Source organism: Aulostomus chinensis, chromosome 20, assembly GCF_037954235.1.
Source record: "Aulostomus chinensis isolate RoL2024-O1b breed Wild chromosome 20, RoL_Achi_v1.0, whole genome shotgun sequence".
In the NCBI taxonomy this organism is placed as follows: domain Eukaryota; kingdom Metazoa; phylum Chordata; class Actinopteri; order Syngnathiformes; family Aulostomidae; genus Aulostomus; species Aulostomus chinensis.
Genome location: NC_141339.1, coordinates 13526243 through 13548635, shown reverse-complemented (window position 1 = coordinate 13548635; position 22393 = coordinate 13526243). Strand labels below are relative to the sequence as shown.

General features: G+C 40.5%; 2 protein-coding genes across 11 annotated transcripts in view; one reads left to right on the top strand and one right to left on the bottom strand.

Moving 5' to 3' along the window:
- Positions 1 to 7499, bottom strand: part of otofa (otoferlin a) — a 75400-nt gene extending 67901 nt beyond the window's left edge. For 9 of the 10 annotated variants that reach the window (XR_015110767.1, XM_086190626.1, XM_086190618.1 and 6 more), the window contains exon 1: positions 7177 to 7499. Coding sequence is in view for 9 of the 10 variants with exons in the window: in XM_086190626.1 (XP_086046752.1) it covers positions 7177 to 7258 (82 nt within the window). In the remaining variant the exon portion in view is untranslated. The remainder of the gene's footprint in view (positions 1 to 7176) is intronic. The other variant, XM_086190623.1, reaches the window with a different exon arrangement.
- A 3486-nt stretch (positions 7500 to 10985) lies between these two features.
- The window catches only part of fndc1 (fibronectin type III domain containing 1), a 44062-nt gene continuing 32654 nt past the window's right edge, over positions 10986 to 22393 (top strand). Inside the window, exons 1-2 of the mRNA XM_086190230.1 lie at positions 10986 to 11213; positions 20872 to 21066. Of these exons, the coding sequence (XP_086046356.1) occupies positions 11141 to 11213; positions 20872 to 21066 (268 nt within the window). The 5' untranslated portion in view covers positions 10986 to 11140. The remainder of the gene's footprint in view (positions 11214 to 20871; positions 21067 to 22393) is intronic.

The window sequence follows — 22393 nt, the reverse complement described above, 5'->3', positions numbered from 1 at the left end:
ATATGTGAAAAAAAAAAAAACAACAGGAGCCATGTATCACTTTGAAGAAGCACATCTACAAAAATGCATCAGGTTTGTCGGCTTCAGATGTTCTTACATATGGAGGATGTAGTCATGGATTTCGGAAAATCACCAGCCCGAATGAGAAACTCTTTCAGTTCTCTTGTAATAGCTACATTAACAGCAAAGAACAACCACTGGCACATTCACGCTCGTTCACCTAATTTATCGAGAGGGCAATGGGTGATGTTAACTAAGAGCGGGGGATAAAAAGTGTGGTGCTTACTAAACGTATCTGATGAGGAGAAAAGCAGTGGGCAGCAGAAGAACAAACATAATCAGCACAATCAGCTGTAGCCTTCCACATACAGCAAGTGATCAAGTACATCCCGGCTGGTTTAAAGATCCACTGTATGCAAATGTACGTTCCACAAGGTATTTCGTCGCCAAAGTGTGTAAACGCTTTACTCAGGAAATGGTGAGAAATGGGAATGTCCCTAAAATAGAAACTGAACTAATCACAAAACAAAAAACAGGTGGGGAACACCTAGGGAGGGAGCTGATTGGGCAATAGGGAGAGGGGCGGGGCAGACAAATACTGATTCACAAACAGGTGAACACACACACACACACACACACGCGCGCGCACACGCACGCACGCACGCAAGGAGGGAAGCAGACAAAGACAAGATGTTCAATGTAAACCAAGACACAGGAAGGAAATGATTTCAAAATAAAACAGAAAAATACCAAACATGGTTCATTAAACATAACAAGGGACCCTGCAAAGACACACTGAGGACCACAATTCAAGACACATCCACACATGAGAGTATCTTTTAATTGAGACTTTTATGTGGCCATATTCGTTCATTCCTTTTAGACTGCTATTTATTTACCCTGATTGCACAATTTGAATGTCTTTTAAGGGGAAATTCAAATTTAGTTTTTTTTTATTCTGTATGGAAGTGTCGAAGTAAAGAAAAAAAAATCAAGGAAATATTTAATAAGCGCATAATTCTCTTATTGTGGTGACTATTTATTGTTTTTATTAATCTGTCTGTTTGACAAGTGATGTTTTACTATAACACTCATTTGCTGTTGAACTGTCCTGAGTTACAACGAGAGATGTTCTTGCCATTAAAGGCCCCGTAATATATGTTTGAGACACAAAACAAATAAATCCATCTCATGTATATAATCAGGACTGGCAAAACATTAAGTTTGAGCCATTTACCTTTTGTATTCTTCATTTTTTACTATTTTACTCAAGAGCCTCTACTCCTACTATCAGTTGATGTCACGTGTACTGATTCAGTCTGAGAAATTCAACCAACTGTCCCAATGCTCTGTTCGCGTTTGTCTCGTCAAAGATCAGCAAAAAGACAAATTAATGACTTAAGTACCTGAAAAACACATAAAAGGGGCCGACACCGTGGAGCCGACCGAGACAGACGTGAAAAGCAGACATCTAAATAGCTCCCAAATGACTCACTCATAGAGATAGAGGCAGATAAACAGATCTGAGCAGAGGAGACGTACAAAAGAGAACCTTGCCAAGGTTATGGAATGAACAATGCTCCATATTTGCACATTGTCTCCTTAAATGAGTGTGAAACAGTCTTGTGGAGTGAGGAGAATCGCTTGCTCACTCTGTCATGCGCGCCGCAGCCTGCTCACCTGGTTGCTTTGTGATGCTGGTGAATAGTGTCCGAGCTCGGCGCGCATTTGTCTTTGTTGCAGCTCGTTTGCTTTCACCAGCCGAGGCTTTGTGCTTGGCGCTGGTGTACGTTTGGGTGCAGACAGCTAATATGTACCGACAAGCGTTTATACATAAATGCACAAACAAAGACATGGAAAATTTATTGCAGCTGCTGTCGGTTAGATAGTGAGTCGGAAGAGAAATAAATATTGAATCTTTCTCTTGATTCCTAACTCCTCCTTCCTCCTAATTATTGGTGCTGAATGTACCTTTTATTAGCTATTGTAATTCAGAAATCTCATTAGAGCAGCTCTATCCACTCAGAAGTTTTTCATCTCCATCAAGTGTTTTTTGATCCCTTCATCCCTTCCCACTTTCAAAATCCTTACAAAACCCACATCTTCTAAAATATTTTGGGGAAAATTAACACACCACTTAAAGCGGCCCGAGAGGCTGGCAATATTCCTCCTACATCATCCCAACCAGAAGCACTGCTGTCGTGGCGGTATTTCATCTGACTGAAACGTGGGTTTCTGGAAAGCGAGGCTTATATAAGGTCGACGCAAAACTACAACAACACTCTGCTAACCAGGTTGGCTTCACGGCCCAGGAGAGGAATAATATGGTTGAGAAGAGAGTGAAGAGAGGCGCTGAATGGACTTTAGGTGTAACAAACGGAGGGTGCGTTTTGTATTTGGAGCCGGTGAAGATGAAAGCAGTGAAAGAAGAAGATGGCAAACATTAAAAAAAATACTTCGGGTTCACCAAAATTCAAGAAGAAAAACAGTTTGAGAGCATTTTAATAATCTTCCATAATATTAGTTTCCCTGCATCTCAGCTTTTTTGGGCTTTTTTGGGCTTTTTTTTTTTTTACACTTAAATTACATGATGAGAGATGATACTCATCCAAAATAATTGACACAATTTAATATTAAATACACAATAACTGTCTGTTCCAACAAAGACTGCGGAGAATTGAGCTTCGGGGAATAACAGAGTTGTGGTAGCACTCTCTGTTAAGTCACCGTCGAATCAGCAGATATGCTTTCATAAATTACTTTATTAATAATGACTAAATCATCAGGTTTTAAATGTTATTAGTACTGTAATAATAGAGAGGTCGTCTGGTTGCCCTTTTTCAAACAGTCGTTGCAAATGCTAAAAGAAAAATCAGTGCAAGTCTGACACAACATGGTGATCCAAAAACTTACTCTTACTTTCTAAGATAACAACAGAAAATGGAAACAAAAAAAAACAAACATTTGCATTGGAACTGGAATATTAATTATGCCTTCTATCCATTTCCTCTCAGAAAATAGGGAAAATTTACCAATAAGTGACAGGTGTGTGGGACCTACTGACATCTAGTGGTGAAGTAAAGAAGTGCAGCACCTCAACTCAACCCATCCCCCCATTCTAATCATGTAAGAGAGCCTGCAGGATCAATAATGTATCATTGATCAATAATGTATTATTGATCGTATATTTTGGATGATTTGGATTTTCAAATTTGTCACAATGCAACATTATTAGCTAGCCAGTTTCATTACTTTCTTTTGAAACAGGCCCCGCCTCCCTTGAAGGACCCATGACTGATGATTGAATATTCATAGAACATGGCAAGGCAGCAGAAAGGACTCACAAAGAGAGGCTGCTGTCTTCATACAGGCGTGCCTTAATTATACCTTTTTACTCTCACGGGTCAGACTGCTGTCAATCTAATTAGACAGATCAGAGCCCTGTTTAAGCAATCCATGGCATCAGGCAGAGGGTAGATGGCGCTGTGTGTGCACCGTGTGCTCGAGGTGCGTTCAGCTCCATTTTGGTTATCATAGGACGTGTAATCAGAGAGCAAACCAGAGTGCAAAGAAGCAGTCACTAGACACCTAACGTGTTACAGGCGTGACATCACTCAAACCAGTCAGAGAACTTTGCGTCATTCCCTTTAAAGCCGTAGTTGCATGTTGTCATTTCAATGTATTCCAACTAAGGAGAAGTGAGCGCTTCTCTTCTGGGGAGGTGAGTGCTTCCTCGTGCACCAGGTGAAGACGCTCAGGCACATTGTATACAGGAGCAGCAGGACTCCACTCACGCCATCAGAGGTGATGTTTGCGTGTTTTCCAGCATCAGCAGAACCACACTGCAATGCTGCGCATCTGCTCGTCTGATTGATGCGCCTTTTAAATAGCACTTCACACAGAACGCCACTGGCCAAAGACCAGACTCTTCTCGGTCTATGACATAAACAATTTCTGGTGTCCCAAAATAGCAATACACCATGGTTGTACCAGAACACTCCTCATTAGCATACTCTAGCACCTGTCGGTGCAGATGGAGCGTAAGTTCATGTGCTAGTCAAAGGGCGAGAGCCTTTACCGTCAAATTGTCATTGCCGCCGGTTTGAATTTAGCAATGAGGCTCACGTTCGCCCGAGGCCGGATTCTGCTCTTCATAAAATAGGGCCTTAAGAGTTTCATGGTACAATAATGAGGTGATGAGGGTTGACTGGAGCTGTCCACGGTGCTGAAAGAGGGCAACAAAGTTATTTGTAAAACGGATTCTACTCAATAACTACGTGAAAAAACGGTACACTTTGTTTTTTGCACACTTAACTGTTATTTCAAGTGATACATGACACACACAGTGCTTTATATCAGAGAGGGGCAACATTCTCATCGTGCCGATACAAAATCTCAGTATTTCAGTTTTATAAATGTTTGAATTTTCCTGTGCGTCAAGGTTTACAATAAGATTGTTTGGAAAACGCTTTGAATTCTTTCTTTTTTGGGTAGTTTACCTTTTTCTTAGTCAGTTCTCATGAGCCTCAAGCCGATCCTCCGCGGCTGTAGTTTTCCGCATTCGCCCAGTCGCCAAGAAATGAGGCAAAATGCGAAACGCGCTGGACTGGCGCGAATGTACAAATGCAGCAGCATAAACGGCAAGTTCTAAAAATGTATTGAGAAAGTTGATTGTCAAGGAGCATCCAGCTTCTCCAGCCAATTGGAATTGAATATTTCAAGATTTTTATGCCTCTGATCCTGCAGGCTACTGTCGAGTAGCTGAGCCAGAATGTCTAGAATGTGAGAGTTGCTATTTCCTGAAGCGTAAAGCTGCAGATAAGAGACAGCCTCTTCAAAGACTTGCCAAGGAATCAATTAGGTTTTGACGCCTCGCCTTGCTTTATACCCCGACTCTGTTATCCTATCTTGATGATTCTGTTTTATCCCGACAAGAGAGGAAATTCACCGTGTTCTCTACATCATTGGGTTTTTTTTTTTTTAATGTTACATCTTGACTGCAATCAATACACTGATTTACAGCATTTACTCTCTTAGGATACAGGAAATGTCACAATTATATGTGTTGTTTGACCGTGTCATGTCTCTTTTCTTCAACATTTGCCATCTGTCTCTCCTGGGGTCATGCATAGTTTGGAGGTGGGGTGAGGGCTGAAGGGTGTGAGGCTTCCTGGTAGACCTCTTCCTTTCCAGACAGGAAGTTGTCTGAACTGAAAGAACTCAGGAAACTCTCCACTGACAGCCTTCAGGGAAAAGCATGACTCAAAACCCCCGCAGCAATGAAAGAGAAGTGGGATGCAACAGTGACGCAAAGAACAGCAATAAGATATGTCACTATTTTTGAGTGTTACGAAAAATATAACACGCTTCAAACACTGAAAGACACCAAAAAGGGAAACTTTTCAGATGATGAAATGTTAATGATTGAACAGGAAAATAATCTATTTCTAAGAATGGAGACAAAAACTTGCAATAAAGAAGTATTTTCTTGATTTTAAACTATTCAAATGGTGGCGATGACTCTTTCATACCAGCAAACATTTTTTTGTTCACCTTTAAAAAAAAAAAAAGGTTGATTTAATAGAAATCAACAGCAGCGATGGTGAAAATGCCCTGTAGCTGTGCCAGATGTTAGAAAAGACATACATTTTTGTCCTTGTTGTTATACACTATATTTCTTTGTCATCAACCTGGAATCTTTTCTGTGCAGCAAAAGCACCAAAGCTATTCAAAACAGTACTTGAATAACAGTTTTTCTTCAACAACTGAATCAGAGTGAACATGGCTATAGAAAAGAAAAACACACACCGACCTTATACGTATACGTACACACACACACACACACACACATATTGCATCACCATTTGAATTGAAATTGTGACTGACTAATTCAGTACTACACAAAGCAGCCCATCTTTTCTTCCTACTACAACTACACACACACACACACACACACACACACACACACACACACACACACACACACACACACTAACATACTACAAGAAAATGATCTTTTATCTTTCAGGATAGTAATACTGACAGCAGGAGTTAAATCCAAGAATCAGACATAAATGTAACTGGACAGAACACCTGATTGCTGACCAGGGTGCTGAACCCCCCCCCCCCCCCCACACACACACACACACACACACACACTTTTGTCAGAAAATATATGTGTTAGAGCAGACTATTCTAAAGTATTTGTTGTTTTCTGTATTTATATGAAACAGCAATATTCTGCTACCATAGCTCAGTTTGTTGTCCATGAAATCAAATAGTTGCATCCAGGAATGTCGCATGTGAAGTGATTTGATTCCAAACAGGAATCAGGCTTGTCTCAGACCAGCCTCATTTATAATTAATCAGAAGATCTTGCAGGATTTACAGCTGTCTCTCAGCACCTGTTCCATGCTGCAAATTTTTATGTGATTTTGCAGTGTGCAGTGTGTGTGTGTGTGTGTTTCTCTCTAACTGTCCCTCCATTTCCTCTCATCTCAGACAAACAGTTATTCTTCTTTCTCTTGAGACCCACACAGGTCAAACCAGGGATGCAATAAAAAAGGGGGGGGATTCTATAGCTGACAGGGACACAAGAGACTCAATATTGTGTGTTTGCATGGTTCTAAAAACCTCCAGTTTCTTCCTTCGGTTTGACGATTGCGATGTGCAAGCTGTCAAAATTAGAAAACTGGTAACTACCTTGAAGGTATAATAAAGGAGACCCCCCCCCCACACACACACACACACACACACATACACAAACACACCACCACCCTCTGGTCCCTCCAGCTCAAATCAATGCCTGGTTAATTGCAACTAACTGGCTTCTTGACTTTATGAGTCAACGCATCAAACAAGGAGGGGAAACAGAACAAAAGAGGTGACTATTATTTTTCAAGGAGGCTTAAAGTTTAATTGAGAGACTGCTTTTCAAAATGTACCTCTTTTTTTCTTTTAACAAGAAACGATTTAAAAAAAAAAAAAAAAAAAAAGGTTGGAAGCAGCGCAGCCTGAAAAGATGATTAGGTGAAGGCAGAGTAGCGCAGCACGATGCGGGAGGGTCTCCACAACTTTTTTCGCAACCTGGACATTGATATCATGAACTTCCATCACGTTGTGAGAATCGAGCACACGGTGATATTTAGGAGGAAAGAGAAAGATGAGACGTCCTACCTCTGAATGTAACTTTGGCGATCCTGTCACCTTTCCCCCGGAGGTGCGCCACTGTCTTCAGGTGAACCATTAAAGCCATCATTAGTCCAGTCTGGTTGAGAGTGGGAGTATTTCCACTCCACACTGATAAAACTTGCTAGTTGATATTTAAACGCGTGGATTTAAGGGACACCAAAATGTCCGTGTCCATGTGCTCAGCATATGCAGAATAAATCTCAGGCTCCGGTTTAACACCTTCCCCTGCTCGGTGCTCCGTGGATGCTGGGTGTAGCGCGCATCTCCCGGTTGCTTTTTTACTCTTGCTTTGTCGGAGCAGGAAGGGCGGGGGGGCTAGGCTGGTGCTCCTGATGCTCGTACAGTGAGATACATCCCAGTTCATCCCTGGGTTTTAGGAAGGTAGACGAGAGGTCTCCAAGGACGCTGCGTTCTTGTTTTTGCTGAATTCATTACAGATGAAACTCCAAATTAATAAAGGGATTTACAAGAAATCTCACCGTCTTTCCGAGTTCAACTTTGGAATTTTTTTTTCTCAAAGTAAATATTCATCATAGTAAATATTCACTATTTATGGAGTGTTTACTGGTGGTGTCATGGTTTGGACACAATTTGAATGAATCTGTGAATGAAGTGTAGGATTCAATCAGAACAGATGATGAATTGTTGCTAGGCAACCTTTACTCCCCAATCCCCTCCTTCCAGCTGGCCAGGGTTCAGATCAGGTGAGTTTTGGTGTGTGGTGCTGATGTGGTTCTGCTCTGATGAACTGGTATCACTCAGACGTTCAGGAGGTTTCTTCTTCACAGAGGAGTTCCCCACGGATTTGTTTCAAGACTTTTAAAAATCTAATTCATTTATTAAACCAACCAAAAATCAGCACACATTCTCACACACACACACACGGATGACTCTGAGTGAATTTTATTAAGATTAATTCATCGAGGAGATCCACTTTTCTCACAGCTCCAGCAAGAACTCCTCCACCAGCACCGTGATGTTTCTGCTCCTTGACGTTTCACTCCCACACACGCTCAATTTACCATCACATTTTATAGGTTCTGCTACACTGTCACGTCACATAGAACTCAAATTATCTGCTCAGAGTTGTTCCACACCAGATGACTATATAGTACAGACAGTCCCTTTTGCAATATGCAGTAACCTCTAGTATGTACACTGTGGTTAAGAGTCCTTCCTTGTGTTTCTGTTCACTGTGCTGGCCTTTTTAGTTAAGGTAGTTAAATGTTTATGGGTTTTTGGTGTTGTTGTTGTTGTGAAAGATATAAAGAAAATGGCTGAAGGATAACGCTCATTTCCAAATGTGAGACTTGCAGAGACCCACAGGAGCAGTGCCATTGAATGAGGACATGCAGATGCTGACCAATCAGCTTAATGTCCCTATAGAATCAAAGCCATTAGAACTGTAACACACAGTTTGCTTTCATTACATTTTGTATAATCTAAGCTGGAAATGGCTTTGGCCACTAGAGGCATTGTTCTCACAAACAAGTAGCTCCTTCCAATCCACTTACAGTTGCAAGTAACACAGGCATTTTAGAGAAACAACAGCCTTTCCTTTATACATCTGCATGTGAGTGCATGTGTGTGTTTGCGTGTGTGTGTGTGTGTGTGTGTGCGTGAGTGCATGTGAGTGTTTGCGTGTATGTGTGTGCATGTGAGTGCCAAAACAGTGAGAGAGCCAAGTAACACTGCTTTATGTAGTAACATTTTTTCTTATCTTAAAATATAGTGTTTTGTGCTGACTCATGCACTCTCGCCGAATGTCCTGCAGTGGGTGTGCATGTGTGTGTGTGTGTGTGTGTGTGTGTGTGTCTGACCGCATCCTTGGAGGATGCCTGGAGGAAGCCTGGTTCAAGGGACAACCCATTATAATATGAGGCAGATTCTAGATAAGTTTTAAAGTTTAAAAACTTAACAATTTATATGGAAATTGAATATGATTTAATATGGACCTTAATGAACAAATTAAGTCATATTTCTAATACTGTTGGAAATATTTCTGGACATGCGGTCAAGGACGGTCTCAGTAGCTGATGTGCATATAATAGAAGAGTGAATGTTGTTGATTCCTGACGGTGGAAATGCTGCCCTTTTAACAATCAGAGCACCAGAATTGGACATTAGCAGACTCTCTCACACAGGCCAATACCTTCCATTCCAGATAGATTCACTGCTGCTGGGGAAACTAGCATAGCTGCTCAGTCATCACTGGCTCAGACCTGTTTAATGACACGATGCCGTCTTTACTCTCCAACCCTACAAAAACCTGCCCCGCTCTGCCTTCGATTTTGAGAATGTGGGTGGAAGGAAATAACGCTGACTGAATGTGACCAAACCAATGCAGAGCAGAGAACTAGCGACGTCTCACTGATTATAAAAATGATACGAATAAGCATCATTCGCTGAGGGGACAGTTGCAGTGGTGAGTTGGATGATTGCCCGATAAAGTGATACTGTACTTCTAGAGTCAGTTAGGTGTTGGCAAGGGGGTAAATTAATTAATGGAAAAAAATGAAAAATAAAGAGGAAAATGCACAAATCAAAACATCAGTTTTAACATTTTTAAAATTTGAAAATAAACAAGCAAACATAATAGGGTCTTCGCCTGAAGTACCTTCAGGCTCAGGCCCTAATAAATAGGTTGATATCATTTTGATGCAAGGTGCTGGGCGGACATGAGCCCTTCTCTCAGCTTCCAACTCGAATTGCTGATGAGTTTACAGTCTGGATATGATGAAGTCACCTGCAGATAGAAGTACTGCAGAAGCCTCAGTTGCATCTTGTTGTTATTATACAGTACAATCTATCATGAACCGACTGGCGATGAGCTATTATTTCTAACTTCCCTCCTCGTCACTCGGCACTGCTCATTCATAAGCGGGAACCGTCTCTTTCCTAATGCGGGTAAAGGTTCTAGCCAACAGGGGGAGGTATTGGTCTGAAGTAAAAACACCTTCACATAACTGAGGTTTGTGTCAATCACTGCAGAAACTTTTTTTATTTAAAGAAATAATGCGTTTCAATTTGATTTTACCCTGTCAGACAGGTATTCGTGTTGATATTACTGTACTGTTTCTTATATTCTAACCATTTATTTATATACCCAATAAGACGGGCAGATCACTCAACACCACAACTCAGAAGTACACAGTACCTTGCTTTATTACATAATATAAATGCACTCTTGTAAAAGTACAAGTAGAGAAATGTTTGATATTGAGTTTGTAGAAGTACACATTCAACATGATATTTGTGTCTTTCAGTGCTTGGGAGCATTCAATCCTCAAACTAACCTTTAAAGGTCATGTTAAGGTAGTCATCCTGCTCTTGAAGTTGGTAGGCTTTTAATTTGAAAAAATTGTGCAAAATGTGTTGTATTTCATGCCATTGTGAAAGTGTCAAAAGTGTTTAGAGAGTGTGTGGGTTAAGATTTGTCCTACTTTGAGATATTTCAAACATGACCTACAGCGCCATCTTGTGGTCTAATTACTTCAGTGGTGAAATTAGTGCAATTGTGAGTTCTGCCTCTCTCTCACTCTCTCTCTCTCTCTCACCTGGAGCAGTGACGTGACAGGGATCAGACCTGGGACTTGATAGTTAACAAATGGTGACACAGATTTTTAGCCTAAGTCTTTCTTCCGATGTTGCAACATTCTGAAAGCAACATTTCCAAAAAAAAGAAAAAAGAAAAGAGCTCAGTTTAAACATCTGTTTCATATCTCTTACCTACCACGTGGGGCGGATAAAAGGAGACATTTCAGATTCGTGAAGCAGAAAGTCAGTTGGAGAGATTCAAGTTCAGGGTGAAAAGCAGCAGCAGGAGCAGTAGTAGTGCGGTCGGTTGGTCGGAGGAGGAAGAGGAGGAGGAGGGGAGGAGAAGGCTGGTCGTGTCCCAGCCCCGCGTCCAGCTGCTGCGTGGCTCTGCAGCACAAGCGCCACACTTACTATGGCTTTAGCCGCAAGCAGGACGCTCTTGGCGCTCTTCGTCACGTTTTGCGCACCGGGACGCGGATTGACAGGTAAAAAGTTGTGTTTTACTTATTTATGAGCAGGTGCACGGCGTGAAGTGATCTCTTAACTAGTTTAAAACTACATTTCTTTGCGCTTGTAATGAATCAAATAAGAGTCACAAAAGTTTTGCCTCATGTTGTTGCACTTTCTATTGATTAAACCGCAGTAACTCAAATCCACTTAGAAACAAGTATATATTTTCCAGAAAAGTTCCAAATCTCCAGGTGCTGCAGACCCCCCCCCCCCCTCCCAGTTAAAACCAAGTAGATGAATTGCTTTTATTTCGAGTTAATATAGTTTTCTAATTGCAACTCATATAGACTTGGACAGTGTTTAAGAGTTGCGACTTTATGGGAGGAAAATATGATTCAGGGCTGTGCAGCAGAAGCAGAAGTCACATCCTGGATGATGGTGACTAAAACATTATAGAGCACGATGGCAAGTGTCAGATCACATCATGAAATAGAACAGTAAAACAAAATGGGGAAAAATAAACCCTGAGGTTTGAATGATATCATGGTAAATCTAGAGATAATTGACCTGTTTTAGGAGGAGAAGAAGAAGAAAGGAGGAGGAGGAGGAGAGAAGAAGTGTTCTGCTTCTTCTGTTCAGAGTTCTTTCGCCTCATGCTTTCAATATCATCAGCTTCAAGTCAAGAATGTGTGAAATACATCTCATGTGGTAACATGGCTAAATCTGCCCCCCCCCCCCCCCCAACCACAAACCCCCAGGCTCTGGGATCTGGCAATTTCATCAATGTAGAGACTGAGAGAACGCTGAACCTGTCAGAAAGTCTGATAAAATAACAGATGTTGCAAACAGACATTAAAACAGAAGTGCATGTTTTAAAATTTTAGTAGTTTTTTTTTTTTTTGTGCGATATCAGCCTGCAACCTTCAAATAAACAGCAGAAGCAGCCAGAGAAGCACTCATCGAGTTGAAGTGCAGACTCTAGTGTGACATAAAGAAAAAGAAAATTGATGGGTAGAAATTAGAAGTACTGTTTAAAAAGACAAATTTAAAAGTACTGGTTCTGAAATACATTCAAATTACAAAGTATTGGACATTTTATGCTTGACTGATCTGTACTTGATTGATTTTCCAAAGCATACAAATAGAAGTAAAAGAAATGTTACTGGCGTCCTGTCGGACATCCTCTCCTTCGTCAAGTGTCAATTAAGGTTTACATGCGCTACCACCGTCTGTGGTGGAGAATGAAAAAGTCTCCCCCCTTTAAAGAAACACAAAAACAACTAAATTCTTTTTTTCTGTCCAACATAAAATGAATGTAACAAGCCTGTTTTTTAAGTGTAAGGAGGAGAAAGTACAGTTATTTGCATTAAAATGTAGGGCATTAAAGCAAAAATTTGTCATAAAAATACCTGAAAGTCTACATAAGTAGAGGCACAAAGTATTTGTACTTTGTTACCTTGCATCTCAAGTGGCATGAAGCTCGTGCTACCCTTTTGAGTCCCCTTAAATGCCACGTTACGGTTCGATTTTTTTTTTTTTTACTTTCTTCGCTCATTTGTCACTTCATTTCAACTGTAAGCACTTTAGCCTGTGAGGTCATCGCTTTATCCTTCTAATTGTCATGTTTTTCCCCCTGGTTGTTTTCAGTTTCGTGCTATTTCTCCTCGACACCCGGCTCCACATTCACTCACCTACTTATATTGACACCTCGGAGCCGCAGGTCAGCGAGCGGTACCGCAGGAATCCTCTCAGGCGCTTTGACAGTAGCTGTTGAGGGAGAAGCCAGCGATGCTCATTAACTTTCTCCAGTCACCTGTCATCGGCCTGTCACTCTCGTATTTGTCAAGCCAGTGGATGAAATTAGGCTCATGGGAGTTTGTGAGCACGGCGGGAAAATTGAAGAGAGAGAGAGCGAGAGAGAGAGAGAGAGAGAGGACAGTGTGTGTTGAGATAATAAATAATGTCAGTTTCTTCCATTCAGCCAGTCCACCAGTTCTTGGAAAGTCGGAGAGTAGAGTAATTGGGAGCAAGTGTTAGAGGAAAGAGGGAATCATGTCCTTGCAGTCCAGTGGAATTTAATATGGAATTCTGCAGGATGACTGATCTCGCACAATCAGGAAGGTTTTGGGAGCCTGTCTTGAGGAAGACATGCTAATATTTTCCACAATACGAGGTATGTTTGATCACCTGACTTAGGTTAACCCAGCACACCAGAGACCTGACTGCCTGTCAGAGCTGCTAGCAACGGCATGTGTAGTGTCATGATGTCATCTCTAGGCGCCATTCCAGGAGGTTAAACAAGTACCACCTGGACCATGAACACACCTGTCAGAGTACCGATGATGTCAACATGTTGTTGCAGGAAGATGTAAAATAAACTGACTTGTCCAACTCAATTAGCGCGTTAGAACGATTTTTGGTTCAAGTCCGTTTGTGGCTGCTGACGCTTGGATGCTAGCTGGTGTTTGTGTACGTCGTGAAAGTCAAATATGCAAACTAGACACAACAGGGTGTTGTATCAAATTAAAGATATTTTCTTTCACCTTCCACTATAAACCAAATTTTAGCAATCAATAGTAAGTTATTCTGACAGTCTGTTGATTGATTGTAACACTCCAGGGCAACAACCGCTCAGTCAGCCCCTCCCTCAGCGTGCACTACACTGTTCACTGCAAGTTATATATTGACTATGTCAGTCTTTTTATCTTAGCTCTGAGCTTTGTTGTGCAATACTTCATCCATACTGCCATCCATACATGTGTGATACTACACTGGCAGTTGTGCATATACTTTTCCTGTTTATTTATCGGTCTATTTATCTTATTCAAGTCCTTGCCCAGTTTTCTATCTTTTTTTTCCCCCGTGCTGCTCTAGCAACAGAATTTCCAGGATGAATAAAGTTGGTTTTATCTTATAATCACAATTAAATTGAGGTTTGCAGCAATTTTTAAAATGCAACATCAATTAAAGGGCTAATCGGGTGTCAAAATTTTTTTTTTTTAACTTCCCTCTTATTAGAGATGCATGGTAATATCCGCACATCGTCAGCATTGGCATATATCGGCCGTTTTTTGATAAGCAGTATTCTGTTGGCTGGTGGTTCTTATTTTATCTGCCCAGTTTTGCTCTTCGTCTTTCCTCATTGTCGGTCATTTAGGACAAACGTCATAACAAACATTTAAAAAACCCTATTTTTAACATTCACAGTACTCCATATTTTCAATTATGTATATATCAGATGAACTTGTTTTCATACAGATAATAGATCGTTAAATATTGGCAAAATCAATCATACAAATATTGGCATAACGATTATTGGGAAAAGTCTAACATTGTGCGCTCCTTGCTCTCATTATATCACGATTGCAATATCAGTCACAATGATTGAAATTAGCCATTATAAAAAAAAAAAGTCCAGCACTGGCAACATACGAACTTTGTCAAACAGCAGACATAAAGGAGCAGAGGCATTTCCTTGGGATCAAAGTAGAGCTCAGTTTGACATCACCTAGAATCACATCACATGCGAATTTTTCTATTTTGCATTTTTTCTTTCTTTTTGATGTGAAAATGATTTTTATTCACCCAGACATTCAGATATCTGCGTATGATTTGTTTTTCCACCCGCCCAATAAAAAGGATCTGAATGGAATTTTGTTTATGTTACGTAATTTTGAATAATTAGAAAGCACAATCAGTGTCTTGCCTGGCTGCTCTGTCGGCACTGCAGCTATTCCTCCGGTTTCTATGGAAGATAATGACTTACCCAGAATAAATGAGTGACTTTTTCCTGCTGTTTTTAAAATATTTTACGACCTTCATCTTAATGTGGAAGCTGCAGAAAGATTGAGTGTTTATGCATTTGTTTTGTTTTTTTTGTGTTGTGTTGTGTGTGTGTGTGTGTGTGTGTGTGTGTGTGTGTGTGTGTGTGTGTGTGTTTTTTAAATCCGATGTAATGTCCAGCTACATTTCGTCAGCTGTCTCTGGGCAGGTACATCCGTTGGAAAATGATTTCATCAAGTGATAAAATTCAGACTCAAGTAATAAAACATTGCATCACAGGGAAAACTGCAGTAAATAATCACTGGTTATGTTTTCAACAAAGTTAGAGAAAAGTAGAATATTGTCTGATGGTGCTGCTGTGTTCCAAAAGTTTGCAGCTTGAGGAAACAAGTGCCTCTTTTTTTGTTGATTGGACCAAAAAGTCAGTTGATGAAAATATGATTCATATCCCAAATGTGAAACTGCAGCTCAAGGAGACCAGAGCTTGATGGCTGCACAACCCAAGAAGAGAAAATGATTTTTTACAATCTAAACATCCACAGATGTATGTAACTTCAGTTTTCTCTTGAGGAAATCGCTGCATGGGGGTGGTCTTCCCTCACTTCTTGTCCCAGCAAACGAGTGCGTACAAGCAGACCACAGACAGTTAGGGGTGGTTTGGGGGTCAGGGGGGATTTTTTTTGGCCAGGTGAGAAGGTGGTCCTGTAAAAATGGAATGCTGTGGAGTTTTTAAAAATACTTTTACAGGTGCCCTTTGACCTCTAGGCTGACCTGCATGCATGCACATACTTTCTCTCTCTCTTTTGGTCACTCTGTCTCACTCTCACGTACACACACAAACACAAACATATTGTTTAGATAAAGGCTATGATGACATAATGACCTTCAGCCCCTCCCTCATTCTTCACACACTTAATACTTTCCACTGTCTCACTCAATCATAATCTATCTGCCTGTCTTTCCATTTCACATTCACAGCATAGAAAGTGTTTTGCTTTATGTTCCCATGGTAACGCCCTGAAACCTCCCGTTGTAGTATTAGGATGTTTCAAGCACTTACATTACATAATAGCTTCCCAAACTATTTATTCTTGGATTGCAAACGTGCATCTGCAGTGCTTGAAGGAGTCTTGATTTAATTAGAAATGTCTGATTTGCGTTTCCTCGCGGGGCCAAATCACAGTACGATGTCTGGCCAGATGGAAGATGCTCTCCTATGTAACACACAGCCTTCATGGAAACTGGTTGGAAGTGTGTGTGTTCAGACTTCTGTCTGTTGAGTGTGTCATGAACAGCTGATGGAACTGATTCCACTCTGAGTTAGTGGCAATGAAGGCGAGTTTGTAATTTGTTTTTTCTAATTGGGAAAACAGTCCCTCATGTGAGCTGAGTGCATCTGAGGGCCTGAAGCCAGACTGGTGCTGTCTATAACCTGCCGAACCATCAACAAGACTTAAAATTTCAGCACATACTAAAACTTCTACATTGTCGCCCTCCAAGGAGCTGTCACGATGTGTAAACTGGTCCTGAGAGGCCGTTATTTCTAATTGTGAAATTTCAGATGCAGCTGGGCGCACACCTGCGCGCTGAGAGAACCCAGACTGATGAAGTGGTTTTTGTGACAACGCTAAAAACAAAAGTGCAGTTGTTAACCTTTGGAGGACTCAGACAGTCACGAGGACCAGCTGTTTATGAGACAGGCTGATCAGACTGATTATTACACGTGACAGAAATGAAGAACCAGCAAACTGTGAACTACTTTGTTCAAGCACTGTGTATAGTTTGTTATATACATTATGATATAATCATTATCATTTACGCTTGAAAATTTTATCCCATCAATGTAAAGGAATAGATGGGGGAAGAGCTCAGTAAAATGCTAGTAGTTTAACATTCTTACGTGCAGGTGATTGTTACCTATTTGCTGATTCTTACCTTGTGGGGATAATTTGGTGCTGTGGTGCCAAACAAAGGTTTGGACGTTTTGTTCAGCATTATAATCTTCAGGAATGAAGACCCCTTTATTTAATTTGGAAGCGTAAATGCAATTGTACAAAGCCAACGTAATGCTATGAACAAATGCATGATTTTAACATCACCACACCTAGCATCATCCTCATTCTGCTTCCACCATGCTTTCTGGATTCCTTTAGCTACGTTTATTGTTTATTGTTAAAAAGATTCCCATTAGCTGTCACCAAAGTGGGACAAGCTAGTCTTCCTGGGGTCCACAAGACAAAACAAAAATCACTTAACAATTAAACATTGCAGACATTATTATAGACATCAAATAAGTTATTACATTCATAACTATTACATTTATTCTCACTTTCACACAGTAAATATGTTAATTCACTACTCACAAATTTGAATAGCGCATTCTCAAGTGATAATTAAAAGATACCTTACTATTCAGTTCACGTATATTCAATGGGCAATTATTCCAATAACTGATGGCACGATAAATAACTGTTCTCTTTAAGGCATTTGATTTTGGACATGGTAACATCATCTGACCACCATTAGCTGACCTTGTCACATAAGAATGAACCTGATCACAGCTGACAATTTGGTTATATAAGAAAACAGGTTGAAAAGAATAGACAGTGTTTCTGAAAAATGTTGTTGTATTGCAAGCCAACCTGTTCTCTACCATTAACCAGGAAAGTTGACGGTGCATACTGATAGTGTTTGTTCTTATGGAACAATGTAAAACCAACCGGGCAGCTCTATTCTGGGCAGTTTGTAATTTCTTTAGTTGCCCTTTAGATGCGGAGGACCATACAGGTGCACAATAATCCAGGTGACATAAAATTAACGCTTTAGCCACCTGTCCCACAATATTTGTAGGGACATAAGAAAGACATTTCCTCACCATTGAAATACCACAACCCATCTTCCTAACTATGGTATCAATGTGCTCTGCCCATGACAACTGATTATCAATAATTGTGCTCAATAATTTTACTTTATCTACCTGTTCTATAGGTTCCCCAGACAAGTTCAAACTCATCTTTGGTGTAGATGACAGTTTATGACTTGATCCCAAGATAATTGATTTGGTTTTAGAGATATTCAGTACCATCTTATTTTGTTTTATCCAATCAAAAACCATATTTAACTCAGCTGTCAAAACATTGTCCAGTTCACTGACAGTTTTTGCAGCATAATACAATGTGGAATCATCAGCATACATTTGTACAGTCGCTTTACACAAAACTGATGGTAAATCATTTGTGAAGATAGCATATAAGAGTGGTCCCAGACAACTCCCTTGCGGGACCCCACAATCCAAAATCCTGGAGTGAGACCAACTGCCAGTGTAATAAACCCGTTGCGTCCTACTTGTGAGATAACTCTTCATAGATGGCGGTTGGACTAAATCCATAGCATTCTAATTTACTGATGAGTAGATTATGATCTATGACATCGAATGCCGCACTGAAATCGAGTAATACTGCACCAGTCATCTTAGAATTATCTATTTCTTTAAGCCAATCATCTGTCATTGCTGTAAGGGCGGAACAAGTTGAGTGGTTATGTCTGTAAGCACGTTGGAAATCTGTATTCACACCATTACAGTCAAAGTATTCCTGTATTTGTGAGTGGACTATTCTCTCCATCAGTTTACTCAGAACTGGGAGAATAGTGATAGGTCTGCTGTTCTTCCCAGTGAGTGCTTGTCTGCCATCTTTGGGTAAGGGAATAATTTTACCTTCTTTCCAGATCGTGGGAAAAACACCTTTCATTAAGCATGCATTTAATATATGACATATCGGACCATAAACATAGTCAGCTGCCAGACTAAGTACTTTACTGTCCAGCATGTCAGTACCCACTGAGCTGTGGTCAGGGAGGGACTTCAACAACTTCCTTACTTCTTCTTTATCCACACTATTAAACTGAAAAGTGCAACATTTGTCTAGCATCACATTATTTTTTATAAGTTTTAGAAAATCAGAGTCAGTATCACCCGTATCCTGCCTTAGTGCATTAACCCTATTTTTAAAAAAATCATTAAAATAATTTGCTATATCCAATGGTTTGGTCAAAAATATGCCGTCTGATTCAACAAAAGAAGCCCCGCCAGTTGTTTTTCTCCCCATTATTTCGTTAAGGGTTTTCCAGAGCTCTTTACCATCTTGCTTTACAGCATTTATTCTTTGCGTATAATATTCTTGTACAATATATTCTTGTATAATATATTACGTGTCTACTTAGCTATCAGCTAAGCTACTTCACAAGTTTATCTGATGTGAGAGTGAACAGCTGACCATATTTCAGACATTTAGCCAAACACCCATTAAAAAAAAATCCCACTGACTTTGATACAAGGACATCGTGCTCTAACAATGCTAACTTATTTCTGGATTTAGGATTCATTCTGAAGCCATTTTATTGCTAATTAGCACCATGACGGACTTACACTTTCCAAATTGCCAAGCTAAGCTTAGCTAACACATTGTTGAAGGCGAACCTAACAACCTTAACTCTGCCTTAAACCCTAAAAATATGGCACTTTTTTGTGGTAACTGATTTACAGTTTTGATTATTTTTCCCTCTGCTGCTGGCGTGGCTGTCCCTGCTACTCCTACAGGTTATCAAATGGCTTTTATGTGATAAATTCTAACAATGATCCACTGGCTGATTTACGTCACATCCAGCTGCTAATTTCCACTCAGATGAGGGGGTCCGTATTCGTAAATCAGTATCTTGCCTAATCTAAGGATTAGATGGCAGGCTATTAATTTCCAGGGAGTTACATCAATATGAGACCAAAGTTTTTAGAGTTCCCTTTATACAAGAGGAGGTGGATGAGGCCGATGGCGCGCGCAAGCGTGTGTGTGTGTGTGTGTGTGTGTGTGTGTGTGTGCGCGCGCGTTAGAAATATAGTCAATTTAACCTGACGATGTAGGAACATGAGGACAAGCTGCGGAGGCATTTCACTCAGGGCCAAAGTGGTGGACTGACAAATAACTGTTGTTCTGAAATAAGAGCCGTCTATATATCGATTACAGGGATGTACTTTTGTTGTTACATAATAGGCTTCTCCTAAGTGCCTATTTAATTTTCAACCAAGCTTTTAGCATGACCTCACTATTGTGGTTTATGACTCAAGTCAGGTGTTTTCAATATTTGAAGGAGTTGTTCATTATTTCAAATATATATAAACTGATCTCTAGGGCTTTATAGACGCTATACAAGTTGAATTTATAGTGATGTGATAATATGCTTCAGTTTATTATGCTGGCCTGGTGGATAATTGTCCATTCACCGCTACATTGCATAGCAGAGGCATGCGAACCCAAAGACGATTAAAAGAGGCTGTTTCTCTCCATTTGAGAACTGGTGGTTGCTATTTTCTTTGTTTTGTTTTGAGCAAAAGTAGCCAAGAGGGAGAGTGAACATTGTTGTCATGAGTTTTAGCATCCAACTCGATCCTGGTGTATCTATCTCTATGAGCCACATTTATCTAACCATATAATTAGTTTGTACTTTTCTGGCTGCTTGTCAGTAATTTTATACTTTATGAGGACCAAAGTTACTTTACATGCCAAGTGTAGACTGAAACATAGGGAATTATTGGCATTAAAGTAAGGGGCCAACTTACTGGTAAAGTAACTTTTTTAAAAAGACTTTGTACATATACACAATAATTTGATGCATTTTTAGCTTATATATGTTTTTGTTTTGCTTGATAATTATATTATTACTACCATCCTGGACTATCTCAATTATAAGTGAATTTTAATTGAAATGAAATTGTTTAACAAACAGATATTAAGGTGAAAGTTTACAGTCTATCAACTTTTTCAGAAAAATGTCAGGTCACGCAATTTTTGTGTTTTCTATATTGGGTAAATACTTTTTATACAACCTAAATTCATAAGGACTTCATGTGTTTTCCAGCAGAGAAGCCCCTGCGGCCCCATAATGGGAAGCACCCCGCTATGGACAAGGGCCTCAGGGAGACCTGGGAGCCTTCTATCCATCTGGATGGACGACCTGTGGACCGTTTTGTCCTCAGCACCAACAAGCCCATGAGGACTCACCGCTACACTAAAGTGGGAAAAGACAGTCGTTCTCCCCTACTGGAGGATGTGGGTAAGACAGAAATAGAAACTCAGTTATACAGAGAGAGGGAGATGATGAGGATTTGGATGATGGTGATGATGATGATGATGATGATGTTTAGGTGAGATGTGAGAGGAAACAGTCCTCGCTGATGCTCTTTACCATCAAATGGGAACAAATGAATATGCAATTCTCTGTCCACTATTGGAAAAGCTGTAATTCCTAGGGAAATAAATGGATGCAGAGCATGAAAAACAAGTTTGGCTAAAACTTTGGAGGGAGCTTTCAGATCCTGGAGATCTGCACTTTCTCAAGACAAGTGCCAAGAACGAGGAGGGGATGAGCAAAGCTGAGCTGAGACGCCAGGATGTGATCATATGCGCGAGCGTGTGCATCTGCGTGTGTGTTTGTGTGAATGTGTGCACGTGGAATTTATCTGTTGATTAGTTCATCATTGGATGTGATGTCACCCAGGTTTGCCAGAAAGAAAGAAAGCAAGCAAGCACTGGGGGTGACGCTGTGCATGACTGAAAATCATCAACCAAAGCACAGCAGTCAGTCAGAGGTTATTTTAGGCTTTAAAAAGAAGACATTATTTTTAGACTTTAAGTAATTCCTTGTAAAATCAAAGGCTACTCTGTATGTCTCTCCACACATACACTTTACAGTGTTGACACAGTCTGGCCTGTTTTTGTCATTATTCCATTTCCTCTGTCCTTGGCATTGCAGAACCATACTTCATCAGCGGCTCAAAGTCTGCAGCCAGCCTTTCTTTTACACATCCAAACCCCACCCACCTCCTGTGTGTTGTGGTCACTTATGTGGATGTTCAGTGGTGACTGTGGTAAAACAAAAAAAAAACAAAAAACAGGGTGGTGCCAAGTTTGGAAGTTGTGCATTGTCCTGTGTGTGTACTTGTGCAAGAGAGTTCAAATGCTTGTTTGTGTGTGTGTAGTCTAGTGTGTATTGCGGCATCATTGCGGTCTATCCAGCTCCAGCACAGTTTGCCATAAATGTCTGGCAATGGAGCTGTCTCTCAGAGTTGCCTCTCCAGAAATTCCTTGCAGATCGTGTGATGTTCCCTCAGCAGCATGAGAGCAGCATCAGTCGTCATAAATAACACCATGCTGCTTGGCTCCACATCATTAATGTGTCTGGCCAGCCCGTTAGAGCAACAAAGAATGATTTACCGTGACTTATTAGGGGCAACTGGGAATAAGATGGAGAGTGAGAAAAATTTCACTGATACGGGTAAAAGAAAAATCTTTTGAAAAGGTGACCTATGTTGGATTTATGTTCCCAAGAGAAATAAAGACAAACTGCTGCTTGTACAGTCGGGGCGGGGGGAAGGGGTGTA